At 43.8% G+C, this 19,216-nt stretch overlaps 2 protein-coding genes across 2 annotated transcripts in view; both read right to left on the bottom strand.

The window, feature by feature from the left end:
- LOC144532421 (UTP--glucose-1-phosphate uridylyltransferase-like) overlaps positions 1–1,084 on the bottom strand; it is a 26,576-nt gene extending 25,492 nt beyond the window's left edge. The window contains exon 1 of the mRNA XM_078273177.1: positions 860–1,084. The gene's annotated coding sequence lies outside the window, so the exon portion shown is untranslated. The remainder of the gene's footprint in view (positions 1–859) is intronic.
- A 2,033-nt stretch (positions 1,085–3,117) lies between these two features.
- Positions 3,118–19,003, bottom strand: LOC144532429 (malate dehydrogenase, cytoplasmic-like). Its single transcript, XM_078273190.1, has 9 exons — positions 18,893–19,003; positions 17,680–17,778; positions 14,442–14,538; positions 12,315–12,490; positions 9,899–10,021; positions 9,291–9,467; positions 7,331–7,444; positions 3,834–3,923; positions 3,118–3,544 (listed from the first exon to the last, which is right to left on the bottom strand). The coding sequence occupies exons 1-9, from the start codon at positions 18,893–18,895 to the stop codon at positions 3,422–3,424; spliced, it is 1,002 nt and encodes a 333-aa protein (XP_078129316.1). The 5' UTR covers positions 18,896–19,003; the 3' UTR covers positions 3,118–3,421.
- Between the last annotated feature and the right edge of the window lie 213 nt (positions 19,004–19,216).

Genomic DNA, 19,216 nt, shown 5'->3' on the forward strand with positions numbered 1-19,216 from the left:
TGCGACAGGCCGGCTGCGGCGAGTATACCGCACGTTTCACTCTGACATCTCTCCATTTAGCGCATGTATAGGTACTGAGCATGTGCGTGTAACTCAGGCCTCTGTGTAATAACAAGAGTGAAAACATTGTAATTTCCCTTTACGGGATTAATAAAGTATACATTATTATTATTATTATAGGATATTATTCTGTAGTTTATATTGTTGCACGTGTAGCTGCCATGTGACTTACTTCCTCCGTGATGTTGCAATGCTGACCTTTATCTGGCCCTTTACATCTCATGTGTTAAAAGATCTAATCACGGTCATCAAAGTAGAGGCCGGATAAACATGCACGGGGTCTTTAGTGCATCAGCAGGAAAATGAGGAACAGTTTTTGGGATTTCACTGTATTTAAATCCACTTCAAACTATCACAAACACAAACAAAGGCCACTTTATTTCCTCTCTAAAGCAACTAATGTCTTACTGGCTTGTGTCCTCAAACTACTCTGTATGTTTTTGATTTTTTGTACTGTTGTACCTATTGTTTATTCCTAATTTATTGGCCTATTTTAGCTTATTTGTGCTCCAACTTAACCCCATTTAAAATCACGTTTATGTAGTTTTATACTGCCTTGGTTTCTTTTATATGTCTTACACAAAGCACTATGAGACTATTCAGATAGTTTGAAGTACATGTAGTTATTTTTTGTTGGTGTGGTTATTTTGTCTGTGTTGGTGACTGACACACACACACACACACACACACACACACACACACACACACAGGGCAGAAGCAGTGCTGCAGACAACGACTTGTTTTTGACTTTTCGTGCACAAACAGCCGCAGGTCTGTCTCACGAAGCTACGTCACCCACCTGAGCACTCTCTGTCAAAGTAACGTAACTAACGTTACCGGGAGATCCTCAGGACAACGTCAGACCGGGACAGACTACCGTTCAGAGCCGGAGGACTCCGTTTTAAAAACAAAAAGTCGAGTTAAACGGTTGAAAAGCGCAGCTTCATCGTCCTGCTGCCGTTAGCTTTGAAGCTGACAGCCTCAGCCTGGCTGCTAGCAAACAGCCGGGGAGCCGAACGCTAGTGACGTAGCGCGCACGAGGGTTAAAGTAGAACGGTAATTGGTGGAAGAAATCAGTCAATCAGAGGGAGTTTCGAACATGTCCCGCCTACTTACGTTGGTCTATTTTTACTACTACAAATACTTCATTTATTATATTTTATTGTATGTAAATGCAGTTTTATTTAAACTTTATTATTTATTGAATACATTTTACTTTATATTTTGTCACGTTACGCCAGTTTCATTCAGTTTAATGTCCAATTTATTTATTTTTTTCCAAATAAGGAGACTATAAATATTCTCAAACCCCTGAGATTATGAATAAAACAGAATAAATGAATGATTAATTACATACATAACACCAAAACACTCTCAGGTATCCACTAATGTTGAGTTTGGATCGATGCTGCCTCCACGTGGCTAAATCCATCCACTGCACACCAGTTTCTCGCTTTTTTCTTCTTATGTTACTGTTTTTGAAGTTTTGATACTATTTTTGATCTATTCTTGCCTTCCTTCCTTCTACCATCTTTTTCCACATTTGTCTTTTTTACAGTTTTTGTCTCCTTTTCTCATCAGCATCTAAATGTTCTCCAGGTCCAAGGCTGTTTAGTACATTTTCTACCAAACCTGATTAGCGCTGGTTAGAGGGTTAAAGAAACAATTCAAAGGGGTCCATTATTGAAGAAAGTTCGAGAGCCACTGTCGTAGACAACGCCACTGCTTACAAATGTGTTTTTATAGGGATGAGATGTCCTTTCCTCTGAAGAGTCACGTGAATACGTCAGCTGTTTGGGCGGAGTTAGCAACTCCTTCAGCTGCACGGCTTCCAGGAAGGCTGCTCTCCGTAACCTCGCCTGTAGCTCCTCGCTGCTCTCTGTAACCTCGCCTATAGCTCCTCTCTGTAACCTCGCCTATAGCTCCTCTCTGCTCTCTGTAACCTCGCCTATAGCTCCTCTCTGCTCTCTGTAACCTCGCCTATAGCTCCTCTCTGCTCTCCGTAACCTCGCCTGTAGCTCCCCTCTGCTCTCCGTAACCTCGCCTGTAGCTCCTCTGCTCTCCGTAACCTCGCCTGTAGCTCCTCTCTGTAACCTCGCCTGTAGCTCCTCTCTGTAACCTCGCCTGTAGCTCCTCTCTCTAACCTCGCCTATAGCTCCTCTCTGCTCTCCGTAACCTCGCCTATAGCTCCTCGCTGCTCTCCGTAACCTCGCCTGTAGCTCCCCTCTGCTCTCCGTAACCTCGCCGCTCTCCGTAACCTCACCTGTAGCTCCTCGCTCCTCTCTGCTCTCTCTAACCTCGCCTGTAGCTCCTCTCTGCTCTCCGTAACCTCGCCTATAGCTCCTCGCTGCTCTCCGTAACCTCGCCTATAGCTCCTCGCTGCTCTCCGTAACCTCGCCTGTAGCTCCTCGCTGCTCTCCGTAACCTCGCCTGTAGCTCCTCGCTGCTCTCCGTAACCTCGCCTGTAGCTCCTCAGGGCAGAAATAAGAGCTCTGAGACGGCCTTCGCCGAGGAGGGACCGAACAACTTCCGGTTCAGCCGAGGACCGAGCAGTGGAAGTTTCTGTGTACCAAAGATCTGGAACAAACATCCAGAAACTTCTGTGATGTCAGCGTGTTAAATGTGAAGCAAAATTGTAATGGAAATCATTTCCTGCATTCTGGTACATTTCTCTGCATCAATTTATGGTGCAAATATCTTTATGTATTAAATTAACTGGGTTTTTTTTTGGGGGGGGGTGCACTGGCCTGTTTTGATGTGCTCTGGGGTTGCACTTGCCTGTCCCCCTGTAAATTACGCTTATGTACGTGCCTTTAATGTAATTAATAAGACTATTTTTGGGGCTTTTCCCTTTATTTCAGAGTGCCAGTGGATAGACAGGAAAGGGGGGGAGAGAGGGGATGACACGCAGCAAAGGGCCGCAGGTTGGAGTCGAACCTGGGCCGCTGCAGAGGACTCAGCCTACATGGGGCGCACGCTCTTACTGGGTGAGCTAGAGGTCGCCCCAATAATGTGACTTCTGAAAATCAAAGAAAGGAGAACTAGATTTCTGGTCGGTCAGTTTCGAGGATGTTTTATTGGTGATAACATGTTCCGAAAACAGTTTCTGGACAGCTAGCGTGCTATCAGCTAACGACAGAGACATTCTCTCAGTGTCCTACAGACGGAGGAGGCCAGGTTGTGGTCGTCAATCAGGTTTTCTAAAAACCTGAAGAAGAGGCCTAGTAACACACACACACACACACACGCACGCACGCCAGCTGGGACGGTTAATAAAGTGGCGGGCTCTTTTTCAGAGCCGCGAGCAGCGAGCCTTCAGGGCGTCTACGTGCTGCTGCTGTCGGCCAGCGAGGTTCGACAGTCACTGGGACAGGAAGTCCATCGCGGTGTCCCGCTCCTCCACCAGCTCGGCCGCTGTGGCGTCCATCTTGGCGCGGGAGAAGTCGTTGATGGGGAGTCCGTCGACCATTTTCCAGGTCTTGTTCTGTGCGGAGCGAAGGAGGGAAACGTCAGTACAAACGGATGATTCTGTGTTGCTTCTTTGCTCTTCTTAATACTAAGAGCAATAATAGATCTTCTCTACGTCAGAATCTATAGGCACATTATTGGCTTTTTCATTTTTTTTCAACCGTTTTGGATGTGTTTAAGTGGCCGTAAGCAGTTTAGTTGAGGGTTAGCCAACCTTGCAGCGCCATGTGGTTACTGAACAGAAAACTTGTCTTGTAAAACACACACACACACACACACACACACACACACACGGTTGAACTGACCTTGATCTCGACGGGGAAGGAGTAGATGAGGTCCTCTGGGATGCCGTAGGAGTTTCCAGCAGCGTACACGCCCATGGAGATGAACTCACCCTGTCAGCAGGAAGCCACTTCAGTCAGTTTGAATTAACAACATGTCGTCAACAACAACAGCAGCAGCAGCCACCATCAATAAACATCAGATACTGAATCCGAATACTTTATTGATCCCCTCAGGGAGATTGTTAAGTTGCTCAGAGTCAACTTTAAGTCAAAAATGAGAGTAAGAAACAGGCTCCTCTACGGGCGCCCGGATAGCTCAGCTGGTAGAGCGCGCGCCCATATATAGAGGTCTACTCCTCGACGCAGCGGGCCCGAGGTTTGACCCCGACCTGCGGCCCTTTCAGTCCCTCCAGAAAAACGCGATCGCATAATCAGCCAAAGTCCATATACATTTATTTATAAATACGTCGCACTTTGGCCGCATAAATTGTAGATTTCCGCGCAAAACACGCGTCGCTTGCATGACTTCATAATCCCCGCATTTTCGTTGCAAAAGTCCCACATATATCTTAGCAGGAAGTTGAAAAATGTTGCGTTTACTTCAGCACGGGAACGTTATGAAGTGACGTAATTACGCGACGTGATCGTCGTCGAGAAGCCGCGATGTCACCGCCGTTAAAACTGCATAAATGTCCCGCGTATTCCATCGCATTTTTTAAGAAAACGTGCTGCATAATCAAGGAGTTTAGCCCAAAACAATCACAAACAAACTCCACTAAAACAAGGCTACTCTATACGTGTAAAAAGTAACGTAGCCAAAGTGCAAGAAATAAAAATCTAAGTTAATAAAAAGTAAGATTAGGTTAAGAAGATGATGTTTTACAATCTGTTAAAAGCTGCGCAGCCTTTTGTCAACTTTCTGACCGTCATTAAACAGACGGGAAATCTAAAACGTGCACCTATTTTATTAAAGAATTCTTCATTAACGTTTAAAAAAAGAATTCTTTTGAGGTTTTTTGGTGCAATTTTCAGGCTAAAAGCAATTCGGCTTCTGGGAAAACAGCCTGGATTAGTTTTTAACGTGTAACGCGTACACTAGAGAGCCGATCGGGCCGCAGTTTTCTGTCCGAGACCGGCCCGAGTCCGACAGGCATTAAGGTATTTATGTCCGAGCCCGACACCAACGACACATGTACGTATGTTTGTGTGGAAGCTTTCATTAAGCAGCTGGAGGAAGACATTCAGAAATGTCAACAGATGAGGTCATCAGCTCACACGTTAACACAGGCGCGTCTACATAATCAGCTGTTTTAATGTAAAATGTTCAACGCCTCATCGCGCTGATGGACGCGACCGAGCCCGACCCCCACCATCATTTCTAAATATCGGTCTGAAACCGGCCCGTCGTACCGCCAGTGTTTATATCATGCACCAAATACAGTTTCAAAAGATTTTCCGCTAAGAAAATCCCAAAATTCACTAGACTATGTCATCAATACATTTCTTCTTATTTACTTATTAAAGTGAGAACAAACGGATAACGACGACACACAGTAGCAGCATCTTCCTCCTCCTACAACTAGGAAAATCTCTTTTTGGACGTCGACGATGGAGTTGAAGGTAACTTGTAACTAATGTTTTAACATTAGTGGTTTGTTTTTCAGTTTAAGTGAATCTAAAGTCCTTGAAAACTTCTCTTTGGCTACACGTTACACTTCTTCCCAGGCTTGCAGAGATAAAAATGCAAAAGATGTGGCCTTCGTCCCCGTCAGACGGAAACATTCACAGCCAACTCCTCCGTTTGGATTAATAATATCACCTTAAAGTGCCCATATTATGAAAAGAAAAAAACACTTTTTTCTGGGATTTGGAGAGTTATTTTGTGTCTCTGGTGCTTCCACATGCATACACACGTAGAAAACTGAGATAGGGTTTCTGAATGTGTCCTGTCTTCAGTCTCCGGGTGAGCTGGTCAAAATCGGCACGGCTTGTGACGTCACTAGCAGAAACGAGCTGGCTAACCGCAACCGTTAGCTCGTAGCGTTAGTGTTAGCATGCTAACGCTCGCATGCTACCTCGTTCTCAATAGCAAAGCACTGCTACAACACACACTAGTTCACCATCATCTACTAAAGAACTACTTCCATGTGCGCCCTCATTTAGAAGAAGTCTCCCAGCTAATCCTGCCTTGTAACTGACTGAAGGTGGAGAAACAGCCTCTTTTACTGTCTATGGAGCTAGCTAGCTGACATGAGCTACATCTGAGCTACTGAGCATGTGCGAGAGCAATCAAAGATAGTACAGAAGCAGAAGAAAAGAGGTCTCACTCTGTAGCTAAAACAGAGACCAGCTGAAAGAGGATCTGCAGCAGTGAGAGAGAGCTGGGCAGTACAACAACAATATGGTGTTTTTTGCTAATTAAACCATGTAAACCTATTCTGGTACAACCTTAAAATACAATTATGAACCTGAAAATGAGCAGAATATGGGCGCTTTAAGTAATGTTTTACTGCCTTCTCCAGGAAGGAAACGTTACGTCTGATATCTGCCACTTCCAGCGCCACTTGAAGTTGAGATTATTGCTATTAAAAAAAACGGCACAAACGGATCAAAAGTATGTCGAAATAACAACATCATGGTGCCGATTTGTAAAAAGTCTGAATTCATACTTTATCAGGTCTGGCGGCAAGACGACACGCAAACAACTTTTAAAAGGCTCGTTTTCTGGATGGAGTTTGGTTCCATCGGGTAGGGCTGCTCCATTATGGAAAGAACCATAGTCAGTAATTATTTTGGTCCATATTGAAATCACGGTTATTTTACACAATTACTCATTGACTTCTGGAAAGACGTAATTACTGGAATAAAAAAACTGAACAAATCAACAGTGAAAACACCTTGAACTGTGAAATTTCCCTCTCAATACTTTGCGTTTGAGCCGTTTTTTTTCGCCTCTCCAATCAGAACACAGGACAAAATAAGAGTTGACTTGCAAAACGTCACGTGAAAAATAATCGTTTTTCTCGATTACTCCGTGTTGGGGATCGTTGGGAGCAGAAATCGGAATCACGACTGATACTGGATTACTTACACAGCCCTGCGTCAGGGCTCTGCTACCATTGGAGCTGCTCCATTAACACAATACTGTACATACCACGTTCAGAACGTACCAGCTAGTCAAACTTCCCTGCTTACTTTCCCCGAAGAAAACTCCTTTCTAAACACAGATTGGCTTTTGAGACGCAGCTACGTGCACATTTCTTGCTCAACTTTGAATATTTTAACGTGCGTGGCCGGGTTGGCTCAGTGGGTAGAGCGGGCGCACATATACTAAGAGGCTTAGGACCCGACGCAGAAGGTCCAGGGCACAAGTCCGACCTGTGACTATTTCCTGCATGTCTTCCCCCTTTCTCACCTGTCCATTAAAAAGGAGATTTTTTTCTATTCAAGTTATTTTGATACACAGTTTCAGTGTCCCTTTTGATGGTTGACATTCGTCTCTCTCCGGCCACACTGACCTCCTTGGTGCCGAACCAGATGTCCCTCATGTGGTCGCAGATGGCCTTGGCGGCAGACATGGCGCTGGACAGCTTCCTGGCTTTGATGACAGCCGCGCCGCGCTGCTGCACCGTCTGCAGGACACAGACGAAGAGGAGAAGGTTAGAAAGTAGGACGGAAAGTGCAAAACCTGAAGGGAAACACGCTTATTTTCTGTCTACTAAAATGACCCTAAAGATCTTTTGTAGATTTCCGTTTCACTTCAGGATACAGAAACGCAGATCAGAATAGGGGCGTCACGATTTCCATTTTATATCCAAAAATCAAAGTGAGGTTTTGATTTTGACTTGAAATTAGAGATGGTCCGATACCATTTTTTGCTGTATACTACTATCTCTGTATAGATATGATGTATAACAGCTTTATACTACTATACATCATATCTATACAGGGATAACAGCTGTATACTACTATCCCTGTATGGATGATATGATGTATAACAGCTGTATACTACTATCCCTGTATAGATGATATGATGTATAACAGCTGTATACTACTATCTCTGTATAGATGATATGATGTATAACAGCTGTATACTACTATCCCTGTATGGATGATATGATGTATAACAGCTGTATACTACTATCTCTGTATAGATGATATGATGTATAACAGCTGTATACTACCATCCCTGTATAGATGATATGATGTATAACAGCTGTATACTACTATCTCTGTATAGATGATATGATGTATAACAGCTGTATACTACTATCCCTGTATAGATGATATGATGTATAACAGCTGTATACTACTATCCCTGTATGAATGTGATATTATTTCTATCTTTGATGTCGCTCTGGCTCAGGTTAAACTCTTTGTGAAACATGAACAATCAACGTCCCAGAACGTTCTGTTATTCTCCAGTTTGACAGTCAGTTATAACGGAAAAAGAACATAAATAAACTACTTTAACTAGCTTTTCTTTAGGGCTTTATTACGTGGTATCAGATCGGTGCATTAACTCCAGTGTTTTAGGCAGTATCGGAGCTGATACCGATACCAGTATCGAACATCTCTACTTGAAATACAGACCCTACGCTGTAGCCTGACGTGCACCTCCCCAGAAATGTAACTATAAGTTGCAGCGACGAAGACTGCAACAACTGTTACTGGTCTGCTTGGCCGTGGTCGTAGCGTTGCACCCACTTCAGTAGAAGTCCATGTTTGGTTAAAAACTCGGCGCTCTGTATCGACCTCTTTCTTTCTTTCTTTCCTTCCTTCCTTCCTTCCTTCCCTCTCATGAGCGGACATTTGAGGGATAACGGCTCACTCACGTCCATGCTAACGTCTCTCGTGAGCTCAGTTCGCGGCTCGTCGACACAGGGGTCCGACGTATTGCAGTTCTTCTACTTCTTTTTAATTGCGACTTGCAACCCAGAGAAGAAGCTGCATACGTTCGCCAAACCCCCCCCCCCCTTCGTATTCCATGCATGTACACTTATTTACGTTTGATCGCCAACTTCCCATTGACCTCACGTGGGCCGATTAGGGGTCGGATCCTGTCCTTGTGGGCGCCGGAAATGGCACAATGCCCAGGTCTGTTTTAAAGAGATACGCTACTACGACGCCGACACACCAGTCCACAAGTATAAATCCTCACAACGGCGTAGGCCACTTGCCTAGGCTACGGCGTAGGCTCTGCGTAGAAACTACGTACATGCTACTATAAATCAGCCTTTACAGGTGGCCTGCAGCTCGACTTTTCCAGACACTGCGGCCAGAAATCTGGTGAGTTATAGACAAACAAACGAAGGTAAAGTATGTGGGCTCCGACGGACTCCATGGTGCATTCATGTGCACCTCATTAAAAGTATGTGGGCTCCAACGGACTCCATGGTGCATTCATGTGAGCTCAGACAGACACACACACACCTGTCTGTCTGTGTGTCTGTGTCACGAGAAACGGCGAGCACTCACAGAGATGAAGTCTCCTCGGAGCCAGGTTTCGTCCTTCACGGCGTCGTAGGCGGGCGTCTCGCTGCCGTGGACGTTGACCTTGGCGTGGTGGACGTCGGGGTACTGGGTGGAGGAGTGGTTCCCCCAGATGATGACGTTCTTCACTTTGTCGGCGGACACGCCGCAACGCATCGCCACCTGCAGGCCAGGGACACAAACAGCAGCGCTGGGATTAAGACTGTTGGATTAATTAAACATTTTTCTGCTCATTTGTAAAATATACAGTTATTGCCGATGATATAGCGGTAAATAAAATGGGATGCCACTTGGTGATCATTGATGAAAAACGATTATTAATGTAAATAATATTAAATAGGTCAATATTTTGCACATTCCCATTCAATCGTAACACTAGTAAACATCTGTACTAGAGCTGCAAAGATTAATCTATTAGTTTATTATATTAATCTGAAAAAGACAGAAGTCTGTCTGTGTGTGTGTGTGTGTGTCTCTTTGTGTGTGTCTCTTTGTGTGTGTGTGTGTGTGTGTGTGTGTGTGTGTGTGTGTGTGTGTGTGTGTGTGTGTGTGTGTGTCTCTCTGTGTGTGTGTGTGTGTGTGTGTGTGTGTACCTGGGAGCTGGCCCTGTTGTGGTCCAGTCGGGTCAGGCAGGAGAAGTTCTCTTTGGGGATGGATGGAGCAGACTTGGAGGCGATCAGACAGTTGGTGTTTGCTGGGTTTCCAACCACCAGAACCTAAAAATAAAAAACACACACAAACATTTCTCCATCAGACGTGACGGTGACGCGCAGCCGGGGGAAAATGAGAATTAAGACAACTATATTTTACTGCCTAAATGTTTATTTCGAATTTGACATTTTGGACGTTCCAAAGTTTCCTTTAAAACAAATAAAGACGCAAAACAGTTTTCTGAAGGTTTCTGGTGTAAACGTAGCTGAAAAAGCCTCACAGGGGTTTAACATGAAGCCATTTTCATTTCTCCACAGATTCCCTGCATGGGAAGCTTTGACCTCAGCAGAGACTCAACCTCTTTCGTCACACTCCCTGCGTTCCAAAACCAACATAGTATTTAGTATGCCAGAAAAAAGATTTAGCGTGTCCAAATACATAGTATGTCGAATACAGTATGCAAAAAGTTGGGTCAAAAGTTCAAGGTGCAATGTTATAAAGAGGTTGTGCCGATTGTATGCATACTGCACGCAACAGTTACGTACTTGTAAAAGGGCAGCTGCAGTATGTACTGAATGTAAAAAGACAAAAAGTATGAGATGTGGAACTCAGCCTGGGCCTCATGGCGGACTGTGGGTCGTTAGGGGCCGTCCTGCTGATCTACATGCTATTGCAGAGGAATTTTTGGCACACACCCCAAAGAGGTTTTAGCCAGCCCCAACGGAAAAAACACCAGCAACAAAATGATGAGGCTTGTGAGGAAAAGAACAGTCCTCTCCGACTGTGTTTAACGGTGTTCAAACAACAGTTGAGTAAGCAGAACACAGAGTTGAACAGGAGCCCTTATCTCAGTTTTACCGTCCAGAGTCTGGCTGTGTCGGACTCTCACGGTGATTTTAATGGTGGTTATTTAAGATTATATTCATTTTTTTAAGCCGTTCTGTTGATTTGGGGTTTCATTTACTCAAGCATAATAGACATGTTTGTTTATTAAATTGTCAGAAATGACAGGCAACGGCATAGATTTCTGTCAAATAACGTAACACAGACTGAACGCCTTTACTGGATGCGACCGGTCATGCTTACTGCCGAGTGTAGTCACTAGAGCTTAGATTCCCTGCCCGAGCCTGATTGGGTGGGGAGAAAGCTATGTCATAACTAGGGCTGGGCGATATGGACACAATCAAATATCACGATATTTTGGACCAAATGCCTCGATATCGATACCGCAACGCTACTGGAGTGTTGACTATTGACTTTCACAAGATATTTACTCAGAGATTTGTGATAAATAATCATCAGTAATGTGGATATAATGTCTAAGTGGGTAAAGGCAGATAATAGAGCAGCTAACAGTCTGGTAGGTTCAGAACATGACATCACTTTACTGTAATGCAGCCTTTAAAACCAGGAAAACACTTACGCCATATTACGATATCCAAAATCTCAGACGATATCTAGTCTCATATCACGATCAATATATTGCCCAGCTCTAGCCATAATCATGCGCAGTGTCTCCTACACTTGCACGCATCACACCGGGCCGGCTGTATGGTGGAGCATCACACCGGGCCGGCTGTATGGTGGAGCATCACACCGGGCCGGCTGTATGGTGGAGCTTAAGTGCAACATGGAGCTTGAAGATGTAAAGAAAAAAAAAAAAAAGGAAAACAAGAGAATTAACTTTGAGCGAGTTTGGAGGAAAGTCGGGAACCATTTTAAACAAGTCGTGGCCAGTGACGACATGTGTCGGCTTTGTCTAGTGCGTTAAGTGCGGCACGCTGCTCGCCTACGACAGCGAAACTAACGGGGACAGACACATGAAGCAGGCTGTAGTTCGAACAACTCTGAAATGTAGTTGAGATCCTCAGTTGTTAACGGTCCACGTATTAATAAATTGTCAGGTTTAAAAGTCAGGCTCGGGCTCAGACACAACGTGCACGGGCTCAGGTAGGGTCGGGCTTGGGTTTTTTTGGGCCCGATATAAGCTTTAGTCGTCACCCCCCCAACCCAAAAGGCCCATTCTGAGCCAGGAAAGATCCCGTATTGGACCTAGCTGCTACTGGAGCTGCTGTTCTTTTCCAGATTAGAGCTTTGCAGAAACAAAAAGTTGCAGAAAGAGTTAATGTGACAGCAGAGAAACGGTTTCTTAAAGAGGGGGGGAACGGTGTTTTGGGGCAGTTTGTTTCAAAGAAGACCCACATTTCTGATATAAAAAAAACAAACTTTGCAAGCGCATCAGACTTGACCCGAGGACAACAGGAGGGTTAAATGGTACGACTACAACTCACTACTGGGAAGAAAAAGAAAAACATTACACAATCAAATCAGCAAAAAGGAACATTTAATATTATATACCTTGACGGTCTTCTTGGCGTACTTGTCCAGGGCGGCTCCCTGGGTCTTGAAGATGGCCACGTTGGCCTTCAGCAGGTCCTTCCTCTCCATCCCCTCCTTCCTGGGCATGGAGCCCACCAAGATGGCCGCGTCCAGGTCCTTGAAGCCAACCTCCACCTTGTCAGTGGGGATCACCTCTGTGGGGGGGGGGGGGGGGGAGGAGAGGGACATGGTCAGCATGGAGTCACTTTATTTTGGTCACACAATTTTAGCACATATACTGTGTGTGTGTGTGTGTGTGTGTGTTTGTGTGTCTCTGGCATTGAGTAATGATGCTCATTAACTATGCCCTTGGAGACGAGCTGCACCAATCACATCAGTGTATCTGATGTAGGCGGGCCAGAGGCGAGCTGAACAGACGACGACGTCGCTGCAACGTCCAAGTATTAGTAAAACATTGCAAGATGGCTACGGATGAACGTCAGCTGTTTGAAAAGGCTTTGGCCGCTACAATGAACAAGCTAGACTTGGCTTTTTAATCTAAAAGAGGAACAGAAGACGGCGCTCCAATCGTTCCTTTGCAAGAAGAACGTTTTTACCGTTTTGCCAACCGGATACGAGAGTTTAATCTCCCAGTTAGCTCCTCCATACAGAGATAGTAGTACACAGCTGTTATACATCATATCATCTATACAGGGATAGTAGTATACAGCTGTTATACATCATATCATCCATACAGGGATAGTAGTATACAGCTGTTATACATCATATCATCCATACAGGGATAGTAGTATACAGCTGTTATACATCATATCTATACAGGGATAGTAGTATACAGCTGTTATACATCATATCTTCCATACAGGGATAGTAGTATACAGCTGTTATACATCATATCATCTATACAGGGATAGTAGTATACAGCTGTTATACATCATATCATCTATACAGGGATGGTAGTATACAGCTGTTATACATCATATCATCCATACAGGGATAGTAGTATACAGCTGTTATACATCATATCTATACAGAGATAGTAATATACAGCTGTTATACTACTATCCCTGTATAGATGATATGATGTATAAGAACATAAATAAACTACTTTAGGGCTTTATTACGTGGTATCAGATCGGTGCATTAACTCCAGTACTTCCCGATACCAGCGTTTTAGGCAGTATCGGAGCCGATACCTGTATCGGAACATCTCTACTTGAAATACAGACCCTACGCTGTAGCAGATGACCTCCGCAATTATTACAACTTTCTAAAAAGGTCCCCAGGTAACACTGGTCCCGTGTGACTCTGGCTTTACCTCGTTTCACTCTGAAACTTGTTATTTATTGACATTTATTAACGGCCTGTTGAACTGTAAGCCATCTTATCACTCTGTTGTAGGATTAGAGCTGGGCAATATATCAATATATCGATATCGTGATATGAGACTAGATATTGTCTTAGATTTTGGATATCTTAATATAACATAAGTGTCTTTTCCTGGTGTTAAAGGCTGCGTTAGAGTAAAGTGATGTCATGTTCTGAACCTACCAGACTGTTGTAGCTGGTCTATCATTTGCCTTTACCCCCTTAGTCATTATATCTACATTACTGATGATTATTTATCAAAACTCATTGTGTAAATATTTTGTGAAAGCGCCGATAGTCAACGCTGCAATATCGAGGTATTTGGTCAATAATATCATGATATTTGATTTTCTCCATATCGCCCAGCCCTATGTAGGATCAAACAGTATTGATAACGATAAGGGGATGTATTGGTACTGATTTTCTGTATCAGTCAACCTTCTCTGTAGCTGTTCTTCTACTACGTCTCTCAGATAAATTCCTGCCGCCTCGTCTGATCCTGGCGATAAGATGCAGGTTCAGGGTCCGCTTATTAGAAGTAAAGCTGCAGCTGTCAGACTGGACTTCAATCAGAGTTCACGTCTCTCCTCCGTGCATTGTTGTCCCACCACTGATCTGATTGGCCACTGTGGAGCGTTAACCACGGGCCAACCAGAGGCCTTTATTTCAGACACTCCCCCCTCCCCACCACAGAGAGAGAGAGAGACAGACAGACAGACCAGTGTGTCTTTGGCCAAGTTAGTGTTTTGGTTCAAACCCACAGTAACAGTGTTGTCTCACCCCTCAGCAGTGGGAGGGCGCAGTCCTGCAGCTCCATGACGACTCCGTCCAGCACGGGCAGCATGGGGGGGATGTCCAGCAGGACCAAGATGATTGGCTGAAAAACGAGAGGGGCGAATAAAGTATTACCGGAAACTCCACAAAACAGCATAGAATGCCTTCTATTGTCACTATACACACGTACAATGAGATTAAAAGCAACTCCTTTCCCAGTGCCAACATACATACGGAATAAAATAAGTAGTGCAAAAAAAGGGGGTAAGGTGCACAGTTCTGAGACGCTATATACATATAAAAAATACACACACACACACACACACACTTATTGCATTATTATTTATACGTGTGAATGAAATGTTTGACTGTGCTTGAATAAAACAAAGTAGCAGATAGTTTGACCATGTCTCGTTAGAAAAACCTTAATTATTGATCAACGTTATAGATTCTGTGGACGTTGTTCTACATTTTTATGAAGTTCTACAACTTTATCACCTGATCAGATTTGTATTGATGGGTTTTCATGGTGTAGTTTAAAAAGGCAACTTTTACAAACAATTCATTCATTCACTCACTCAGCTTTCTGATAAAGTCATTTTAACCCTTGTGTTGTCTTCCGTCGACCAGGCACCTTTTTGTTTTTAAAATGTTTTTTTCTTTCAACATTTTGGTCACTTTTATTATACTATAAGTCGCATCAGTCAAAAAAAAAAACCTATAAGTCACATTTATTTAGAAATGTATTTCATAAAATCCAAGACCAAGAACAGACATTTAATCTGGAAAGGCAAGTTATTAAACTACCCAACAGCCCCCAGAACAAGGGGCTGAATACGGTAGGTGTCCTCTATGTTAACGTAACACATTAACAGTTATTAAACTACCCAACAGCCCCCAGAACAAGGGGCTGAATACGGTAGGTGTCCTCTATGTTAACGTAACACATTAACAGTTATTAAACTACCCAACAGCCCCCAGAACAAGGGGCTGAATACGGTAGGTGTCACTATGTTAACGTAACGTAACAGCTCTGTTGACGAGCCTCTCCCAGCAGCACGTTGTTCAAGCACCCATCTGTGGACTCCTTCCTCCAGCTCTGGCCATCTGGATTTCAGCGCGACTAGCTTTCTTTCTTTCTCGTCCTGCTGCTCGATTACCGTTTCCGGCTGCGTGTTTTACTACCTGCAGTCTCCTGCAGTTTCTCTTCTTTCTCAGTTGTCTTTAGGAGCAGCATATAGTCGTCACAAGCCTAGAGCGCCTCTCGCGCCTCTAGACGGTAATGTTTTCAGCATGAAATAACATTTAAACATGTTACATTATATATATATTTTGATATATAAGTCGCACCTGACTATAAGTCGCAGGACCAGCCAAAGCATGAAAAAAAGTGAGACTTATAGTCCAGAAAATACGGTATTTGTCACTACTTCCGATGTTTTTTTGGCACTTTTTTTTTTTTATGTTTTCGTGCGTTTTTACGCTCCACGTTTATGAAGCTTTTTTCTGATATTTGTCACCATTTTCAACCTTCTTTTAACAGTTGTCTTTTTTTAAATGCTATAAAATTGAATAAAAGTAGTGAACTGATCATTTATTTTACGCGTCGAGAGCGTCCACGATACTTTCTTTTGAAAAGCTGGTTGAGAGAAACCCACATTTCTGATATAGAAACTATATAGATATAAAGAAGCCGAGGACGACAGAACACCACTGTTTTCATTCTCATAACTTTGCCACATGTACGTATTTTGGAAAACGAAATGTAAAAACTCTGCAAGGTTTCTAGAATTTGCACGAAAAGGTGGAAACGCCGCTCCGAAGATAAGAAAAGGATTCATCACCAGAAGCCCATTAAAAAGGACTCTGCAGGGTGGTTTGACCTTGGATTTTGGGAAGAATGGATCCAACATCCGGCTTAAATGAAGACTTGATGACACTTTATTTCACCTTGTATTATACCCATAATACACATAGGGAAAATGCAGGATTTCCAAAAATGGTGCAAACGTTACTAGAGACAACAACGCTTATTATCTGCTGATTAATATCGGCACAAAGCTTAAAGCTTTAGTGCGTAACTTTTTGATATTAATAAACGTCCGTTACATTCAAGCCGTTGCCAAACGCGCGATCACGTAAGGCTTGTATCATGTGGACTACAGGATGGATAGGCGACACGAGCCCGACGGGACCCGCCGGGCCGGGTTCAGACAGATAGTTAGAAATGATGTTGGGGTTCTGGTCGGGCTCGGTCACATCAGCGCGATAAGGCATTGAACATTTTACATTTAAAACAGCTGATTATGTAGACGCGTCTGTGTTAACGTGAGCTTGTTGGCCCGTGTGAGCTGATGACCTCATCTGTTGACATTTCTGAATACCTTCCTACAGCTGCTTAATGAAAGCTTCCACATAAACAAAACGTACATGTGTCGTAAGTGTGAGGAAAAAGAGATTTTAACTGTGTCGTGCTCGGACATATAAATATCTTAATGCCTGTCGGGCTCGGGTCAGGTTCGGTTACTGCTCTGTCGGACGCCGGCCGGGCTCGGACAGAAAAAACGCGGCCCGATCCGCACTCTTGTGTTCTTGTCGTCATTACTTTTCTCAGGGGGGGCGACAGAAACTACGCACTATAACTTTAATATTACTAGCTGAGTCTGATCCTTCTCACGGTGAAGTACGGCAGACGTACGATACAGTCGTGCTGTCCAAAACAGCAGAACATTTCTGAAAATTAAGAGCCGTTCTGATCCATTACCACATGATTCACCCTGAAAAAAAATATACATTTAAGTAGTTTATGCATGTTCTTTTTCATTATGATTGAATGACTGTCAAACTAGATAATAAAAGAAAGTTCTACGGCATTCATTCTCTGTATGAACGCACTGGTATCGGCTTGGTACGCAATCAGGTATTCTGAGGTCAGGCGATACGCAAGTTCAGGTATCAATCGGTATCAGGAAGGTAAAAAAGTACTGGAACATCTCTACTGAAAATATTTCATTATTATGGTATTCCTTCTTGTGTTTAAGGTTTTCTGACTTATAATATTCCCCTGAAAAGGACTCCAATGAGCTGATGGCATAGCCCAGAATAAAGCATGTATTTTTCATGATGAGTCCATTATGTAACAGTCACGCCCATTTGTCTGTGCAGTGATCGGCTTCGGGGTAAAGGGGCCTCTACTGCTGCTCCGGTGCAGGTTATGTAATCAAGAGATCAGGCTCAGTCTTACCTGGTCCTTCCCGAACACATCTCCCTTGGCGATGCTGTACAGCAGGGAGTAGGCAATCTGGCCAGCAGCGCCGGTCACCACAACACGGATTGGTTCGGGCTGGGGGGGGGGGGAGAAAAAAAAACAAAAAAAACAGGTTTGGTTGCTGTGTGTCATTGACCTAGATAAACAACAGAGGGAGGAAACGAGGTAGAAGTAACATGCATGCATCGTTGGTCTGACGTTATTAGGCCTCTATTTACTGGATGGAGTCCTCACAGTGAGGCTGCTGGTGTACAAGGCCTTCATTAGTGGCTCCACCTCCTGTGGAACTCTGCCCTTTGTATGAAGAGGACTTCAAACCAAACTCCATTTAGAAATCCGTGCAATGCAGAATGACCTTGCATACTGGCAAGCGTGGGTACGACATATGGTTTAATTTTAGACTAGCTTTAGTAGTTGATGTCCCTCTTTAATTCGGCATGAAATAAACTCAATCACACAGCAGATTAACTGTCATAAACCACAACTTTCCAACGCTCCTCAATGTGCGAAATAATGAATAAAATAGAGCTAACCAGTAGAACTGAAGTACAATTAATGACGCAGAGTGACTTTTCTTGCAAGCCGAAATGAAGGTTGTTCCCAGTACATTGAGAAATCACCTTGCATCATATTTTAAACAGGCTGCAACTTCTCTCAACAAGCAAGGAATCGTTAAAATGCGAGATTTCTAAACCAAGATTCAAACTGCTGTCATGATTGGTTTACCCCGACTGAATAAACGAACAGGCCGAAGATGCAACTTGACAATGACGCCACGCCACAGCCGGTTTATTAAAATGGAGGCAGATGCATGAATGTACAGCGGACTAGCAAGTATTTAAACAGCGGAAACAAACCTGCACTCTCGGCTGCAGTTCCTGCTGTTACATCGTTGAGGTTTTCATTCAACCATCATTTTCTAACCTGCGTGTTGAAACTGCGCAACAGACTGCGTGCGAGAGCGTTGCCCTTGGCGCTTTTAAGCATGAAATCATTCAGCACATTCAAAACCTCCATTAAAGATATAATACTGTTAGCATAAAGTTAGATTAAATGATGACGCTGCCCTCTTTTCAATGTCAACTATTTACGCATCATTTCACAAATGTTGGTGATTTGACAGAGGACTCAGATGATACTATTGAACCTTTAAAATCCGACAAGAAAAGCAGATAATGTCGCATCTTACCATTTTAGCTAACGGCTGGAGATGCTTTAGCTCTGCGGTGCCTGTTATCCCTGCTCAGAGTCGGACTACAGTAGACGGAAGGGTCACCTCTATCCCTTGTATTTCAGTCAGGCGGTGAAACGACTCGTCCCACACTCATTTGCGGGACTTGTAGTTGTTTTATGATGCTAATACAGGCTTAACAACTGAGCCGACTCGACAAAAGGAACACATTCTCCCATGATGCACCGCTCCGGTCACACCGCGCCCACCGGCTTCACATCAGAGGCAGCCGGAGGAGGATTTTCTGAAAAGGGTTCTTTTTCCGTCAGGAAATTGCACTTT

The sequence above is a fragment of the Sander vitreus genome, chromosome 2, assembly GCF_031162955.1.
Source record: "Sander vitreus isolate 19-12246 chromosome 2, sanVit1, whole genome shotgun sequence".
Classification (NCBI taxonomy): Eukaryota; Metazoa; Chordata; class Actinopteri; order Perciformes; family Percidae; genus Sander; species Sander vitreus.